General features: G+C 39.3%; 1 protein-coding gene across 1 annotated transcript in view; it reads left to right on the top strand.

The window, feature by feature from the left end:
- Window positions 1-17598, top strand: part of adamts10 (ADAM metallopeptidase with thrombospondin type 1 motif, 10) — a 75992-nt gene that overhangs the window by 30837 nt on the left and 27557 nt on the right. Inside the window, exons 8-16 of the mRNA XM_041790585.1 lie at window positions 827-972; window positions 3094-3137; window positions 3242-3347; window positions 6949-7095; window positions 7361-7502; window positions 12235-12342; window positions 12721-12866; window positions 15306-15369; window positions 15765-15867. Coding sequence (XP_041646519.1) covers window positions 827-972; window positions 3094-3137; window positions 3242-3347; window positions 6949-7095; window positions 7361-7502; window positions 12235-12342; window positions 12721-12866; window positions 15306-15369; window positions 15765-15867 — 1006 coding nt within the window. The remainder of the gene's footprint in view (window positions 1-826; window positions 973-3093; window positions 3138-3241; window positions 3348-6948; window positions 7096-7360; window positions 7503-12234; window positions 12343-12720; window positions 12867-15305; window positions 15370-15764; window positions 15868-17598) is intronic.

Here is a 17598-nt window from a genome sequence, read left to right as displayed (position 1 = left end):
ATGTATGATTCATACAGTACCAAAATAAGCTCAAAATTTACAGCTCCCAATGTGTTTTTCATGTGACAGAGTAAAGAAGTAGATGTTAGGATCATTAGTGGTGCGCGTATTAGTGTTGTTATTCTTTCTCCATGGTCCGATGAGGCTGAGGTCAGGACTGGATCAAGATTGCTTGGCCAGTGGTTCTGCTGCTGGTTTCCAGGTCTGAAAACAGCAAAGCTTCCCCGGAAAATAAAAAAAAATCAGGCCAGCAGCAGACCCAGAAATGAGGGACTGTGGGATGAGACAATTACTAGTTATGTCACCACATGCATTCCTGGGTTACGAGTTCTCGCCAGCTGTGGCCAGCGGAGCTCTCCCTCCTCCCCGTCTCCTCTCTGCATTCTCATAATACTAGAAAGCACCTTCACTCCAATCCTTCCTCAGCGTTACATAGAGACCAACAAATGTGCTCCAGTGAAAAGCAAGTGTCTTCATGTTTGTGGTATGCATTTTTGTGATTAATTGGAAAGAAAAGATCCTAAAATCTCAGTGGGTTATCTGAGAAAGGTCACAAAGCTAACAGTCAGTCAGGTGGAAAAAAAAAAGCCTGAAACACACAAAACAGGAAGACTGCAGCTAGATTATCGTTGCATCGTTAACTCTATTGCCTAGTAGTTGAAATTCTCTATTTGTTTAGTATGGAAATACCTTTTGATGTTAAGTTTAGTGTTCTGAAAAACTACTATGTAGCTGTAGTTTTAACCACAACTTTTAATGGGTTATAAGATTTCAAACTTCAGTTTCCCACTTTGACTTTGTGTTGTCTCTCTTGCTTGTCTTCCAGCCAACACTAGAAATCAACCACCATGCAGGGAAGTCTTTAGACAGCTTCTGTAAGTGGCAGAAAACAATCCAGCACCGGAGCAGCTACGGCAACGCCATACCAGACAATGGCATCGCTCATCATGACACTGCTGTACTCATCACCAGGTTAGACACGTATAACCTTTATGAAAATAATTAGGTAAGGAAATTGCAGGGTTTCTCACAAAATGATAAGATATAATGCTGCACAGCACGACATGATTTGATAAGATGCAATTTGGTACGATTTGATACAATTCAATATGATAGGATGTGGTACAGTTCAGTATGACACTGTTAGGAATGACCTGATACAATTTAATATGATTCAGTACAGGAAGTTACAGTTTCACACAATGCAACATATGTTATTCATGGTCTACAATGAGTTGTTTGTAGTCATGTGATTCTGATGATGCACAAATGACAATTTGGGGGCAGAAAGTAGGGGATAGCCATTAGGAATGAATGGGAATGGAGGAAAGTTAGTACTTTATAGCTCTAAATGGACATGTAAGCTGCATTTTTCCCACAGTTTAACCACTTTACCTGGTGTGGAGGCGATCAATATCACAAATTACTCATCCTGCAGATATCCTGTAGTAATCCTGTAGTAACTTTATGGGAGTAAGTGGCTGAGTAATGATGTGCGGTTAACAAACAACCCTGTTTTACAAAACAGCTCTTCAACGTGAGCCACCTTAACTAGCTCCTGTTTAAATGCCAGCTTGCTTTCCTCCATCTTTTGTCATCATTTAATCCACATAAAAAAAGAAAAAAATGATAAAAAGTGATGAGCCATTTGGAAGCCAAACAACCAGCTCTACTGAGCGGAGCCAAATGATCTGGATCATTTGGCACCAATGATAAGACAATTATAACCACTGAGTCAGGACAACAATGCATATACACTACAGGATATTGCTTTATTAATATTTTTTCTTTTCCCTTAATGTATGCTTAATCTGCTTCCCATGGTCATATTAGAGTAAAACTATTCCTCAAATCCAATTTCCACATTCTCAGCCCATCTTCACGTTTTCTCAAGGCAAGCTCAAAAAAGTTAAGTTTTATCTTGTCCTCCCTGGTGTGATGAGAGCTAGGGCCACACTGCCTATTTCAGCATCTTGAGAAAAAAATGCAGAAGAGAAAAAAACATGGAAAAAATGGGGAGGCATCCTGGGAGGAAAAGGGGAAAGTAAATCGGTTTCATTCACTCAATGTTCATGTTGGTTCTCCAACTGCACTCTTGGGGACTGATACTGCTGAAGGAAAAACGGAGACAACAGTGGAAGATGCATATCAAGCACACAAAACACTGATGCTATTGACTGAGGAATGTGCAACTGCAAACAACACACCATGGTTTGGTCAGAGTCATCTGAATGCCTCAAATACTTTCCTATTCTGTCCCACAGAATACATTACAAGCTTATATAAGAGGAGGGGTAAAAATGTACAGATACATGTCTGTTTTTGTGACCCTTGTGAGAACACTTTGGTTTAAGGACAGGATTATCAAGCTGAGAATGGAAGCGGTCCAGACAGATGACACCAAAGTGACCATCCATGACTTCCTGCTATTGTTCTTTGAAAACTAAATGTGTCTGATATCACTGTGTGTCTGTGAATATACTACATATCTATGTCAACTGCGTTTGTATGTCTGTTTGAATGTGTAAGTGTGAATACTATGGATATACGCACTGTTAAAAAGTATTTGCCCCCTTCCTGATTTCTTATTCTTTTGCATTTTGTCTCATTTAAATTTTCAGATCATCAAACAGAGTTTAATTTTAGGTAAAGATAACCCGGGTAAATACAAAATACTATGTGGCTAAATTAAAGTAATTCTACAAAGAAGAGTGGGCTAAAATCCCTCCGCTGGGATGTGAAAGACTCATTGCGAGTTATCACAAATGCTTGCTTGTAGATGTTCCCTCCAAGGATGGCACAACCAGTTATTAGGTTCAGGGCCATTCATTTTTCCTGCATAGAGCCAGATAGGTTTGGACGGCTTTGTCCCGTAAAAAAGAAATAATCCTTTACAAACTGAATTTTGTTTTTGCTCTGGTAATCTTTGTCTAACATCAAAGTTGGTGTGATGATCTGAAACATTTAAGTGCGACAAATAAAGCAAAAGAAAATACAAGAAATCAGAAAGAGGGTAAATATTTTTCACAGCACTGAATGCTGGGTTCTACCCTCTACTTAAAGCAGGCTGTTGATTTTCATCTGCATCTGCAGGTATGATATCTGCATTCAAAAGAACAAGCCCTGTGAAACCTTAGGTAACAAACTCACTCACACAAGCAAGTACCATAAAAGCCATACAATTTAGTCTTAAACAGAGAACCCAACCACTAAACCCAACCTCAACTTAACTTTGAGGCAGGTCTGGCCCCTGTAGGAGGGATGTGTGAGCCAGAGAGGAGCTGCAGCATCAATGAGGACATTGGACTCGGAACAGCCTTCACTATTGCCCATGAGATCGGGCACACGTGAGTGAAACATGCAAACACACAGGAGTAAACATGTCAATTTTTCAAAGGTTTGCAGCAGTGATTCTTTATATAAATCACACAAAATCAATTTAAATCTGGGTTAATGGGATTCTGATCCAACCTCTTGATTCCTGGGGTGCCTCTGCAGAAATGATTATGGACTTTATTTCTGCTGGGCTACCAGATATTGAAAAGTAGTGGTTAGTCACATTGGTTTACTGCCAACAGCTGATGTTCAAAAATAAATCACCCTGAAGTTACAGGAGTCACTAAAAGTTGTGTCTATAAGGCAAATATCACTTAAGCCAGCATGCTTGTGCTCTGCTGAGTTTTAAAAAAGTGTGTTTTAGTACCATAGACTGTATAAAATATAGATGCCATTTTTGTTACGTCATACATTGTCACTGGTTATGTTTAAAGCTACCTATTCTTTGACCAAACCTATTCTTTGTACACATTTTTATTTCACTTGTGGAGATGGATGTTTTAACATGGGTATTTCTGGGCTTTTGGCACCTTTTGGCACCAGCCTCCAGTGGACACTCAAGGAACTGCAGTTTTTTTGCACTTCTACAGTGGTTTGATTTTTCAGTAGTAAAAGTTCCTCCCTGGAAAACAAATGAAGCCTCTCGGACTGAGCTACACAAAAGAAACAAGAGCATCCAGCACTTTCACCTCTGGCTACTCTTACCTTTTTCCATCCTTGCGTACATGTCTGAGAGTTTCATGGGTCATGCATATCACACCATTACACTCTGGGTTATGAAACTCAGTGTTGTTAATCATCTGTCCTGCTGAAATGCCTGTTTGAAACCACTCAAATCTCTGATCCAAATCAATGGTGGCTGATTTGATCCCCAACTGACGCTGAAACACAAAATATCCCTGAAGGAATCCCTGAGGTGTCTCATGTGTCTTTTCATGTGTTTTGTTTTGTTTCGAGATGATCCTTCCCTCTTCAGATTACATTCCATTTTCTCAAGAGAGATTTTATGTAATCTTGAACTCCATGAGTCATTTCCATCTGTTGAGAACGTGTTAATAGTTGTATATTTTCTTTCCGTCACACTATTTATGTGTGGAATTAGTTTCATGTGGGGCTGGTGCTGCACCTGGGGATGCTCCTGCTTTTTATATCCATGTGGACCTCCTGGATGGCTTGGAAACTGTGTTTTACTCATTTGTCTGGTGTAACTGATCTGGACCACTTAGCAATGAGCAAATTGCCTTCCTGTATGCTGCATATCTGTCATGAATCCAATAAATCAAGAGAGGTTACTCCGATTTTATCCTAACAATTTCCTCTGGGGATTATCTGACTTGCGTAGAGTTATTAAATGTCCCATTGCATTGTGGCTAACACAGACCTGAGAGGAACTCAATCAGATAATTGATCCCTCTAATGAGTACAGGCCATAGACTGTGGAAAGTATGGGAGAAGCTTGAGTGGAGGCAGCTGTTTGGTTACTGAAGGGAGCTTTTGAAGCCAATCTGCAGCGGTCACCATGTTGAACGTACTTTCAAACTAACTCACTCAACCTAGAAACAAACAAAGAAGAGGAGCTGAGGCGGGCTCATAAGCTTCCTGGCAGACTGCCAGTCATATCAACCATACCCCTAATTATGCATAGCTCATATCTTTTTTTTAAAGCAAAACTGACCTGTTTGGAGGAAAAAATCATACCTTGTATACAAGGGGTATGGTGTGTGCCCGTAAAGACGTGAAATATTCCAATCAAAACTGTCCTTTCAACCAGACCCTTAACATGTTTATCCCTAAGTTAAAATGAACATTATATCACGGGTGTGTATGTGACTGCTGCTGCTTCTACAGCCAGCCCCTAGTGGACACTCGAGGAACTGCAGCCTTTTGCTCTTCCACATTTTTAAACCACAGAGGTTGCAGCTTGGTTCAGGCAAATTATGAGCACTCAGACAGTATGTTGAGCAGTGTACATGTCTATGAACATATATATTTACAATGCCTCCTTAGCTTCAACACAGTCAACATTTGGTTTTAATTGTCATAAAATGTTTTGACTTCACAGTGCACTGTTTGATTAAACACAGGCCTGTTTGTGGTGGAGGGCACCCACATGAAAAGACAGACAGATCCAATCAGAAGTGACTCAGCAGAGGGATGAAGGGTTTGGAACATTTATATGTTAGGCTCACCAGCTACTGAGAGTGTCTGTGGGATAACATTGATTTTAAACTGTGAAAATAAAAAAACACAAAACAAAACAAACAATTTTAAAAAATGTGTGTCTTCTAATTGTCAAAAATGACAAATGTTTGGTTCTTGTTCCTGGTTCTTGAAGTTGAAGACTTCTGTGTTTTTATTTGTCCAATATTAAAGTATTCAGAATATCCTTGGGGCAAATATTGTTGGTCAAAATAGCTACTAATAGTTTTACTTATAATCTACAAAATTGATCTTTGTATCAGTAGGTTTCATTAGAAAGCAGTGAAAAACCATGTCACACTTCTTTCTGACTAACCCAGTGGCTCTCAGCTTGCCTAGAGTCAGGACCCACCACAACCTAAATGCAGACCAATTGTGACCCAAATTTCTGATATTTATCAACCACACCCAAATGTAGAGTACTGCAGCGAGTTAACCGCATGAAAATTAAAATGTCAAAGAAGAGGGTAATAAAAAACCTTATACTGCCATTTTTATTTAATAAGAGCAATGAGATAGAAATGCTTGAAAACACTTTTTCTTTTCATACAAGTTACTGCTAATCACTGCTGCTGTAAAAATTTCTTTACCACATTTTTGCCTGAAGTGTATGTATATATGTGTGTGTATGTGTATATATGAGTCAAATTGGCAAATTTATATGCAAGAATTTACAAGGTGTAAATTAGTCTCTGATTTGAGACAAGACATGTACATAGTTTTAGATTTTCTCTTATGTCACCTACTTCATTTAATTTACTGCAGGTTTATGGTTTACAGTTTATCTCATATACATTCACATCCATTTCATGAGAATAACCTGTTGAACTGCTTATTAACACAAATATATCTAATAAACCAATCACACAGTAGCAACCAACACATTAAGGCATGTAGACGTGGTCAAAATAATCTGCTGAAAATAATCTCTAAGTATCAGATTAGGGAAGACAGGAGTTTTAAATGACTTAACGTGCTGTTGTCATTGGTGTTAAGTGGGCTGGTTAGGTTATTTAAAAAAAAAGGCTAATCTACTGAGAATTTCACACACAACCACCTCTAAGGTTTAGAGAGAATGGTGAAAAAAATGAGGAAATTATGTGAGCAGCAGTTGTCTGGACTGGACTGGTTCAAGGTAATCTAAATGCATTGGTTTCTGCCATGTGATTGGCTCATTAGATATCTGTGTTACAAAGAAGTTGTACCTATTGAAGTCTTGGGTGAGTGTATCTTTATCTAAATTATCTGTCACATAATATTCTAAACTAATATCCCACTACTACCCAGCAAACCCTTGCTCTTTTAAATCTCCCAGGGATACCCACAGTGATATTTTTCTGTTATCCTACTGCAGGGACATTTTACCGTCCACACAGCCTCAATGTGTTGTCACTGTCTCATCATGGGCTTCAGGTTTGGGATGAACCACGACGGCATGGGGAACACCTGCGGACCTCGCAGCCAGGAGACCGCCAAGCTGATGGCCGACCACATCACCATGAAGACAAACCCGTTCATCTGGTCGGCCTGTAGCCGGGATTACATCACCAGCTTCCTGGAGTGAGTCTGCCTATCAGATATCTGCAACACCACAAATTATTTGGTAATTAGAGGTTCAAGACCAAAAAAAATCGTTTAGAATTCATAGTAACATATTTGATGGTCAGAAAAACACTCAATAAAACAGATGGATCTTTGAAAGGAAGCAAAAGCACTATCATTAAATTGTCTGCAGCCTATTAAGGGTCAGTGAAAACTTTTTTTCACACTGGATAATGTCTGTCAATGGTTTATCCTAACCCCCTATTTTTGTGGCATGTTTTAGCTCAGGTATGGGCTCCTGTCTGAACAACATCCCCCCTAAGCAGGAGTTTACATACCCCACCACAGCACCAGGTCAGGCCTATGATGCAGATGAGCAGTGCCGCTTCCAGTATGGCGTCAGATCTCGACAATGTAAATATGCGGTGAGTCTGTTGCATACACTCATCATTCATTAGTGGTGGGACAGAATATTGATACATATTGTTGTCCAGACTAGGGCTGGGCGATTATGGCAAAAATCAAAATCATGATTAAGTTAACTTTTTTTCCTCGATTACGATTGATGTATGATTATCCCAACCCCCTCATCCCTGACTGTTTGTGCTGTAAATAGTTATATAATTTTACAACAAATAACTAAAAGGAACATGCACAAATCAAAAATTTATGGTTATTTGGTGAAATCAAAACACACATCAGCTGAAATGTTTGTTTTTTAAAGTCACATTTTCCAGCCAGTAGTGTTTTTTAAGGGGGTTGTACATTAGTAGAGAGAGTTATAAGAAAAAAAATGAAATAATTGACAGGGCAGGCTTGTGTCGGTTAGAGGCTCCAAATGTCAGTTTTGATTATTTTTCAATTAATTGCCCAGCCCTAGTCCAGACTTTGTGATATGATTGTTAAATTTGTGAAGGAGAAGTTGATAGCACAGGAAGAGACGACAACAACGGTGGAACCTAATGTAGGACAGTGGTGAAAGAAGTTAAGAAATGAAACATAATGAAAATTTCAGTGAATATATGCATTAATCTTGCACCTTACCATATAGGAGTATTCTTCAGTACATCAGATCTTCTTAGTCTCAGCTGTGCCTCACTGATATAACCACCCTCAGCTGTAGTATTACTTTGATATTTGACTTATGTGGGAGTTGGTTTAGTATGGGCGTTTTATGGCGCTGTGGCCCCAAATGTATTTATTTGCTTTTTAATGACATGGCATTACTTTAATAATTTATTTGGAATTATTTCGCTGACCCCCAAGCTGTGGCTCGCTGACCCCCAGGGCTCCCCGGACCCCAGTTTGAAAACCACTGCTCCAACAGATTACTTTGTAACGCGTTAACCCCAAAACTAGGTCTAAAAAACAAGAGAGGTCAGAGAATGTTGACATTTCTTTGTCTCTTGGATAGCTCTGAAGCAACTAAGTTAGTGGCTTGGGCCACTAGGTGTGAGGGCCTGTTCAAGTTGCTTTCTAGTCACTAGGCCTCATGTTCATCCCTTGCTTGTGATCACATATTTCAAGAATGCTTTGAGAGTTTTTCTTATAACTCTGCACAAATCTACACTCTGACTCAAGTATGTATTAGTTAGATTTTGGAGGTTGTAGATCAAAGTTAATTGGCCCTCGTGTTCTGGTGCATGTGAAGCAATATCTCAACAATGCTTTGAGGGATTCTCTTCAAAATGTGTCAAATCTGAGTCAAGGATAAACTGATTAGATTTTGGAGGTCAAAGGTCAAGCCCCTCTTGTTGATTCACAACTGTACTTTCACTGTCAAGCTGTTGTATTCCTTGCAGCAGCATATAACCACCAGGCAGCAGTGCTAGTTTAAGTTATGCAAGTATCTCTAAATGAATCTTTTACTAAATACACAATAATAATGTTTTTTTCAAAGCCTTTTAATTCTAGTCATAACAGATCATTAGCCATCCATGTAATAGAATTTCTACTGTCAAGCCAACCCAGGTTGAGTCAAATCTTTGCCCAAGAGTTCTCAATTGTGCATTACCTCATTAAATGCCTTTTTTGTCTGTTCAGTTGAAACCAGTCTAAGTCTTTGAACTTATTTAATCTCTCTCCCTCATGAGGGAGCTTCTCTCGTGAGAAACATCTTACAATACCTTCACCAAAGAGCATCCACTTTATTGCATGGTCAGCTTTTATTGTGGCAGGTTCAGAGGGAATGCACATCTGGAACAGCATACTGCTTTATAGACTCATTACTATCCATATGATATGGTCAGAACATATGTACACAGTAAAACTTAAGCACCATGTGTTAGAGGCATCGCTGTAGAGGAAGGTGAACAAGAGTGTGTCTGCCCTTGTGTTTTTATATTGATCTTATAAAGTCTGACAGGCTGTCGATCTCTGCTTTGTTCCTCCTGTTTTCAGTTTCTTTCTCCCTCTTTGTTGTGTTTTTATTTTCGTGTTATGAAATCATCCTCCTTACGTAAAACCTAATTAGTTCAAGCAGCCTTCTCTGTGTGGAGATCAACATGTGGAATTCCTTACCTTACGAAAACACACTGGATCCTGACTGGGATCACTTTAAATCTAAAATAAGTCCATTTTTGAAAAAGGTTCAGTCATGTTGTCATGAATAATCTGGTGCTTCTTGTTCATGATTTTTTATTGAATTATGGTCTACATCTTTTCTTGTTCTGTCTTCATTTTTATATTAAGTTATGCATTCTTTATGTTAAGATATAGTATTTTTTGTGAATGCTTTTCATATTTTTTGTTTTAGGGAAAAAGGTTGCTGTATGAAAGAAAAAGACAAAAGAAAACACAGCACAAGGACAAACACTAGCTGACAAGGAAAAAAGTTAGAGGTTTTTTTTCTGAGGCACATTTAGGATCAGTTAAGACATTAGCTTCCTAAGATCATGATGGCAAGATAATTCATATTAAATGATCACCAAGTGTAGGTGTGTGTAGTTGTTCTTCATAGGTTTGATCATGTGTACCAGGCCTTTCCACAAAGCCTTACCTTGTTGTGATTTATTGATAGTATCAGTGCATGTCTGTTAAATCAGTAGCACTTGTACATGTCTTGGTGCTAGTTTTTATCAGTTTTACGCACTCTTTACTGGTTTAGCATCATTTTACCATTTTTTTAGCCTTTTAACACTTTATCATCAATTTTTTTTCTTACCCATTTGTGCCACTTTTCTAACCCCTTTCCACCCAACTTTCTGCCCGTTCTAACCCATTTTTGCCACACTTGAACACCTTTTCATGGCTTTTTTTTTCTGCCCACTTCTGTCAGGGTTTTTTTTTTACATTTTTGCCACTTATAAATCAATTTGTGCCACTTTTTTAACCCCATTTTGAACTGAAAGATGTCAGGCAGCAGTTGGTTAACAGGAAAGGTCAAACAACCTCAGTCACATGTAACCACTGGTTTTGAGGAGTAAAACTGGAACAGTCCAAAGTAACTTGCAGAATTTGTGACATGGTTGTTTCTTCCCCTAAAGGAAACACTACAGTTTATGAAATCATTCAAAACTCATACACAGGTGCAAATGTCAAATTAATGAGCGATCATGGTGCCTTTTTAATGATTAAAACAGTAATGCTATAATCAAGCAGCCCTACTACATACATACATGTCCCAGAAAAAATACATAATATTTTTGCCACTTTTGCTGCATTTTTGAGAGTTTTTGCCTATTTGGGCCTGTTAACACATTCTTGCCACTTTGAACCTGTTTCAGCCACTTAAAACACATTTTGGCACTGTTCATCAATTTTGTTACTTTTTAATTCTATCTCCTACTTTTTCTTCCCACTTTTTCCACCTTAAATCCATTATTGTCCCTTTTAACCCATATTGCCGCTCTTTAATCCTATTTCACCAACTTTTCTGCCCATTGAGTGACTTTTAAACCATTTTACCAGATTTTAAAAACCTTTCCGCATTATTTTCTGCCTGTTTTTGCCACTTTTAACAGTTTTTGCCACATCTTAACACCTTTTCATCACTTTTTTGCTGCCCATTTTTGCCACTTTATACCATTTTTTGCCACTTTTTAAACCCCATTTCACCAATTTTTCTTCCTGTTTTAATTTTTTGCCCTTTTTCAGTTTTTATCTAGTTTTTCCCTCTATTAACCATTTTTGCCACTTTGAACCCATTTTACCGCCTTTTAATCATACTTCAACTCATTTTCTGCCCATTTTGTTACTTTTCAGCTATTTTATTATCTTTTTCAAACCATTTTCACCTTTTGTTCTGCTCATTTTGCCACTTCAAACCCATTCATGCTTCTTTTTGCTATTTGTTTCCAATTTTAGCTGCATTTCACTAGTTTTTATCCCTGGTCTGCCACTTGAAATCCATTTTGCCACTTCTAACCCCTGTCCTTCACTTTTCTGGCCGTTTTCCCACTTTTAACCTATTTTTGCTGCTTTTAACCATTTTAAATTCTTTTTTTTTTTTTTGAGATACGGGGTTTACATTTTGAAGAAGGCCATATTCTACAGAATAAATACATTTAAAAAATACTTGTTTTTTTTTTTTTTTTAAGAGTGGTTGGTATTTAGGTAAAAAAAAAAAGGTTATCACAACTCAACTGTACAATGTACCATGATTTTGCTGACCTCCATGCACCCCCCATTTGGCAGGGCCCTAGAAAGCTCTCCACTTCATCCCCCTTTATTGGCAGACTTGATGTGTGGTAAATGGAACACACCCTCTTTTCTATACAGCACAGAGTGTGCTCAGCCTCTCCCACCTAAACGGCTCTCACTTTAATTTAAGCCACAATGAAACGTACTTTGGTCAGTTTGGAAAACAGTAGACCTATAAAACGAAATTGGTATTCAGAAATTGGTTAGCAGAAAGGTTAAACAACCTCAGTCATATGTAACCACTTTGGTTTTGAGGAGTAAAAACTGGAACAGTGCAAAGTAACTTGCAGAATTTGTGACACGGTTGTGGCTTCAAAGGCAACACGACAGTTTATCAAATCATTTGAAACTCATACACAGGTGCAGATAGTGTAACAATAATAAGCAATCATGATGACTTTTTAATGGTTAAAATAGTAATGCCATAATCAAGCAGCCCTACTGCAAACATGCATGTCTCAGTACAAATACATAATATATAACTGTATACATTTTTCTCCTTTAATGCACAAACAGGAAGTCTGCAGCGAACTTTGGTGCATGAGCAAGAGCAACCGTTGCATCACCAGCAGCATTCCTGCTGCAGAGGGAACCATCTGTCAGACCAACACTATAGAGAAAGGGGTAAATCCTGAAATTAATCTTTTTCTTACAGTGCTCTCTTACTGTGTTGGAACATCAGGGAAGCTTCCCAATAAAGACTGGCTAAATTAGCTGGTGTCTGCAGGATGATTCCCTTTTAAGACTAGTCCCTGTGCTTCTAATAAGAATAAAGAAGCAGATTCCATACTCCTGTAGGCTCATCCTCGCTGTTGTTTTCCAAAAACATATTTTGTGATAAAAAAATCCACGAAGTTAAGAAGCATTTAAATAAACTCAGCTTGAAAATCACTAGGTTTTAATCAATTTTCCACAGCTTTATTACTATGTAAAATTGAGAAATAGGACTTTTTGAACATCTTTTCATTATTTCACTGAAATATGTGTGTGTTTGTGCTTCAGTGGTGCTACAAGAGGGTGTGTGTGGCATACGGGACTCGTCCAGAGGGCATAGATGGGGGCTGGGGTCAGTGGTCTCCCTGGGAGGAGTGCAGCAGGACCTGTGGAGGTGGAGTCTCTTCTTCTATTCGACACTGCGACAGCCCCAGGTACTCTAAGGCTTTATACTCTCAGTGTCTGAAGGGCATCATGGTTCCTGTTCTAAGACTTTACCTGATAGTTTAACATGAAATATAAAAGTTAGATGTTTCAGTTCCAAGACTTAAGTGGCATTAGAATTCACATTTTTATTAAAATTGTTAACACATTCTAGCCCACAAAGACTCATGTTCACATCACCCAGTTATCATTTTTCAGTATCTGTTCTAAAAACACCTTAAAAGGCAACAAAAACCACAATTAATGCAATAAGACTCAGTGGGTGCATGAACAGTTTGGCTTTACACCTAAGAGGTCTACGGTAGACTGTATCCTGGCACTTGGGGTCCTTACTGAGCGCTTTAGGGAATTCACTAAAGGGTTTCTTGCAGTTTATGTTGAATTCCTGAAGATGTTTGACTTGTTGAGCAGAAAAGCCCTCTGGAGGAATCTTGAGCTCCACGCTATCCAAAGTGCACTCACCCAGCTGATGTCTGCCCTGTATTCTAGTACAGAGAGTGCTGTGAAGTGTGGTAGCTCCATCTCTGACTTCTTCCTAGTTGATTCTGGGGTGAAGCAGGGGTGCGTCTTGGCTCCTATGCTCTTCAGTACTTGTATGGACTGGATAATGGGGCAGGTAACAAAGTGTGGAGTATCATTTGATGACATCTATATCAATGATCTGGACTTTGTTGATGATGCTGTGATCCTTGCAGAGACTGTAGATGTCCTTGTGGGGCTCTTAACTTGCCAAGTGAGAAAGCTGAGGTGTTGGGAATGCATATCTCCGGGGCCAAGACAAAGATCCAGGCATTTGGGGATGCCTTAGATGCATTGAACTTGTGTCTGTGAATGGTGAGAGCGCGGAAGTTGTGGAGCAGTTCACCTACCTTGGCAACGTAATCCACCAATCTGCTGACTGTGAGGCTGAGATCATCCGCAGACCTGGCCTTACACATGGAGCAATAGTTTTGTTGGGCAAGACAGTGTGGTGCTCGTGGTATTTGAGCATGCAGATGAAAGTCAAAATCTTTTGGTCCTTGGTCCTCCCAGTCTTACTCTAATCCTGCGAGGCCTGGATGCTGACTGATGGCCAGAGACACCAGCTGGACTCCTTTGTGATGACTTCTCTTCAGTGCACTTTCGGTTATAGTTGGCAAGACTGTGTCTCATGCTGACGCGCTTTGGGGATCTGCGCTTCTACGGGCATGTGGTATGCCCGACGGAGCTTGAACCAGTTCACCGCATACTGGGTGTTTAGGACCCAGTGGGCATTTATTCAGTTTTTTTAATGAATTTAAGCGAGTGTCCTAATGAAAGAACAAGTGGTCAGTGTTCAGACCTGTGGTATCAATTACTGCACTATGTACTACTGATAAATTACATAGCCTACCACATTGCCCTTAGTTGCAACATCATAACTACCTTCAACAGCTCTAGGCTTCCAACAGGCAAGCTCCAGCTAATGACAACACCAATTCTACCTACCCTACCACAATAATTAACTATGTAAGCTGGGAGAACAAATTTCCCCTGTATGACAATAAAGTACTGTATTGTATTGTACTGTTGCTCCCATTGCCCAACATACCAAGAGAAAGTATTGATGCAGTGTATTTGATCATATGTAGAGAAACTGATTGCAATTAATGGAACAAATACTGTCTGAACTAATGGATAAAGAAGGATAAAACCTACAAGAATGCTAGTTTATATGTGTCTTCACCATCAGTGGACTACAAGTGTAGTTAACCTCATGCCACATTAATCATAGATCCATCAGTTCCAAACAATGAGGTTTACTGTATGGAGAAGTCGTCACGCGGAAAGTTAGATTTTTAAAAATTGCTTATCAATTTTATGCATGAGAGGAAACTCAAATTAAACATACATAAACACAGGAAGAACACTAAAACTTGTCACAGAAAGGTCTGTGATTTATTTCCTACTCGCATGCAGCAGTGCTGCAGTTCTTACCGTGTATAAAATATTTCAGATCGAGGTCTGAGTCACCACCAAACAACTAGCAGACCTACATTTGAATCCCAGTCGCCAGAGCCCTCATCTTGAACTGATTAAACTTTGAATTAATTGACCCAAATCTGAGGCCAACTGTATGCTTTTGTTTCATTTCTGAGCATCGTTTCCCTTTTTTCTTTCTTTGGCTCGATCCTGCATAAATCTGTTGAAAGTTTTGCAGAGGCAGTCATCTGACTGTGGCCGACCCTGGCTCACTTCTCGCTCAGTAAACGTAGAGGTGTTGTCGTGATAGTCACTTACAGACAATAAAACAATAAAGAGACAGACATTGAGGTTACAATACACTGATGAAGGCAGACAGAGCAGTGATCGGGAGCTGGTGTTGTGTGATTTGATGTGATGGGATTAAATCTTGGTAATTGTACTCAGATGTGACTGAATGGCCTGATTCTCTCTGTGGTTCCTTACAGGCCAACCATCGGTGGAAAGTATTGTCTAGGGGAGAGAAAGCGCTTCAGGTCCTGTAATATTGATGTGAGTATTTTTTATTCATTGAATACTGTCATTGATCGGACACTGATTGAATGATTTGTTTTAAGAATAAAGCAACACAAAGGCCAATAAACTTTAGAAGGTCAGTAAGTTTAAATGTTGTCAGAAAAAGTCAGAGATCAGGGAAGATACAAATGTGGCATTTAAAAGTCTAGCATAACCAATACCATCAGATTTGATTCTACTGATATCCCATTCCATTTTAAGAAGCTTTGGGATGTCATTGTATTGAGTGTAATATACAGTATTTATAAAGCAAATTAAATGTGGGGTCATTGTATTGTACTTTGGGGACTTTCTGGTGCTTTCTTGAGTATATAAACATTAATGTAAATATGATCAAGTAAACTGTGAAGCACTGTATTTGTGTATTATAGGAGTGTGCTCCAGGCTCTCGGGATTTTAGAGAGATTCAGTGCTCTGATTTTGACAGCGTTCCTTTCCGGGGAAAGTTTTACACCTGGAGGCCCTACAGAGGGGGTAAGTGAGTGGCTAATCTCTTTGTGGTTTAAATGTATGGGTTACTGTATTCTGCTTATTTCACCATGTTAGTATTCATTTGCACCATGAAGATCTCTAACCTGACATGCTAGATAAACTGTTTCATGTGTCTGTTGCATGGGATTTATTCACATTCATCTGGGAAAGCTCTCATAGAAAGCATTTGGGAAGTGGAGGACTTTACAAAAAAATCTCAGAAGGTGATTTGACCATTATTTTGTCAGTTACATTCATTACAGGCCAGTCAGGGCGACAAGACAAAACGAGGTAATAGAGATGTGCAGCAGAAGCTGCCGTAGTTTATGAACAGTGGAGCTTGTTGGGGCTAAAACTCATGCCAAGGCCAGTAGGGAGGAGTGCCAAAACTTTCTCTGCCAAGAGAAGCTTTCAGTGTGGCTCTTTGCTCTTGTGTTAATAAAGAAATATTGCCCAATTCTGATAAAACCTTTCTTCCTTCATGAAAAACTTTCATGTGGCCCGGTTCTGAAAACTGCCACCATACTATAGCTACATCAAAGCTAAACGCTACACCGGCAACAGCCATCCAGTAAAACTAAACCCTGCCCATAGCTATCAGGTCTGTTTTCAGACCCGGCACAGTCATTTCAGACTGGAGCTTTACAAGATAGATTTGCCTGATTACAGACTTTGAATTAGGCCAATCTTTTGGCTTTGCAAGGTTAATTGTGTATCATTGTTCATCTCTCTACATGTGATTCCGGTTACAGCTCACATCAAATTCAGAACTCTAATTGTTACATACAAAGCTGTAACTACAACTACTCCTGTTTTATTCCTTCTTGTCCACTATGCTTGGCCAGCAAAAGGCACCTTATTTCCACCAGGCCCCTAAGTCACTAGCTCAACTCCTCTCCTCTGTTGTCCCTCGATGTTGGAATGAATTACCCAACTCTATTCAATCCGCAGAGCCCCTTTCTACTTTCAAGAGAAAGCTAAAGACCCAGCTCTTTAGAGAGCGCTATGCACTTAGCTAGACACTCTCCAATGTTGTCCCCAGTGATAGAATGAGTCTCCCAACTATGATTGGCTCACACTGTCCAGCTCTACGTCTGGGGTTTTGAGTCCTGCTCTTTAGGAGTGATCCAGTTCTTGGTACTTTGGTAATTATTTGTTGGTGAAGGCAATCTAATTGATGGTGATGATGAGAGGTCTCAGGTTAATGGTTGGTTCTTTCACTGCCCACCAACACATCTACTAGCTATAGTAGCTATAGTCCCTGCTGTGGAGAGTTTCCAGTAAAACCAGCACTCAAAGGTAACATGATCCCAGCTTATGGTAACACAAGCGATATACTTCCTGTTTTCTTAAATGGACGATCATGACTAAACAGTGAAGCAAACATTTGTACTACACAGTGAATGGGGGGAATTTTCATACCCGTTAGTCTCATGTCATGTGTGACAGTGGCAGCTGCATGCACTTGCAGTAATGACATTGCATGTTTTGGCACTTTATACTGGCATCTAAGTTGCCCCAATATAACTTTAACTTTTAGATGAATAAATAGGTATTCTAAGTGCAGCTAATAAACCAGATTTTACAGGACATAAAACAGGAAAAATCTCAAATGAAGAAGGAGGAAGAGGATGTCAAAGGTGAATAGGCGAAGAAGGACAGAAAGACTTGGGGCAACATTTGAATATATGAGATGTACAGAAGTTAGCAGACAGAGTGGTTTGTACATGTGAG

Source organism: Cheilinus undulatus, linkage group 7, assembly GCF_018320785.1.
Source record: "Cheilinus undulatus linkage group 7, ASM1832078v1, whole genome shotgun sequence".
NCBI lineage: Eukaryota > Metazoa > Chordata > Actinopteri > Labriformes > Labridae > Cheilinus > Cheilinus undulatus.
Note: the sequence above shows the minus strand (reverse complement) of the source record. Positions and strands in the feature narration are given on the sequence as shown.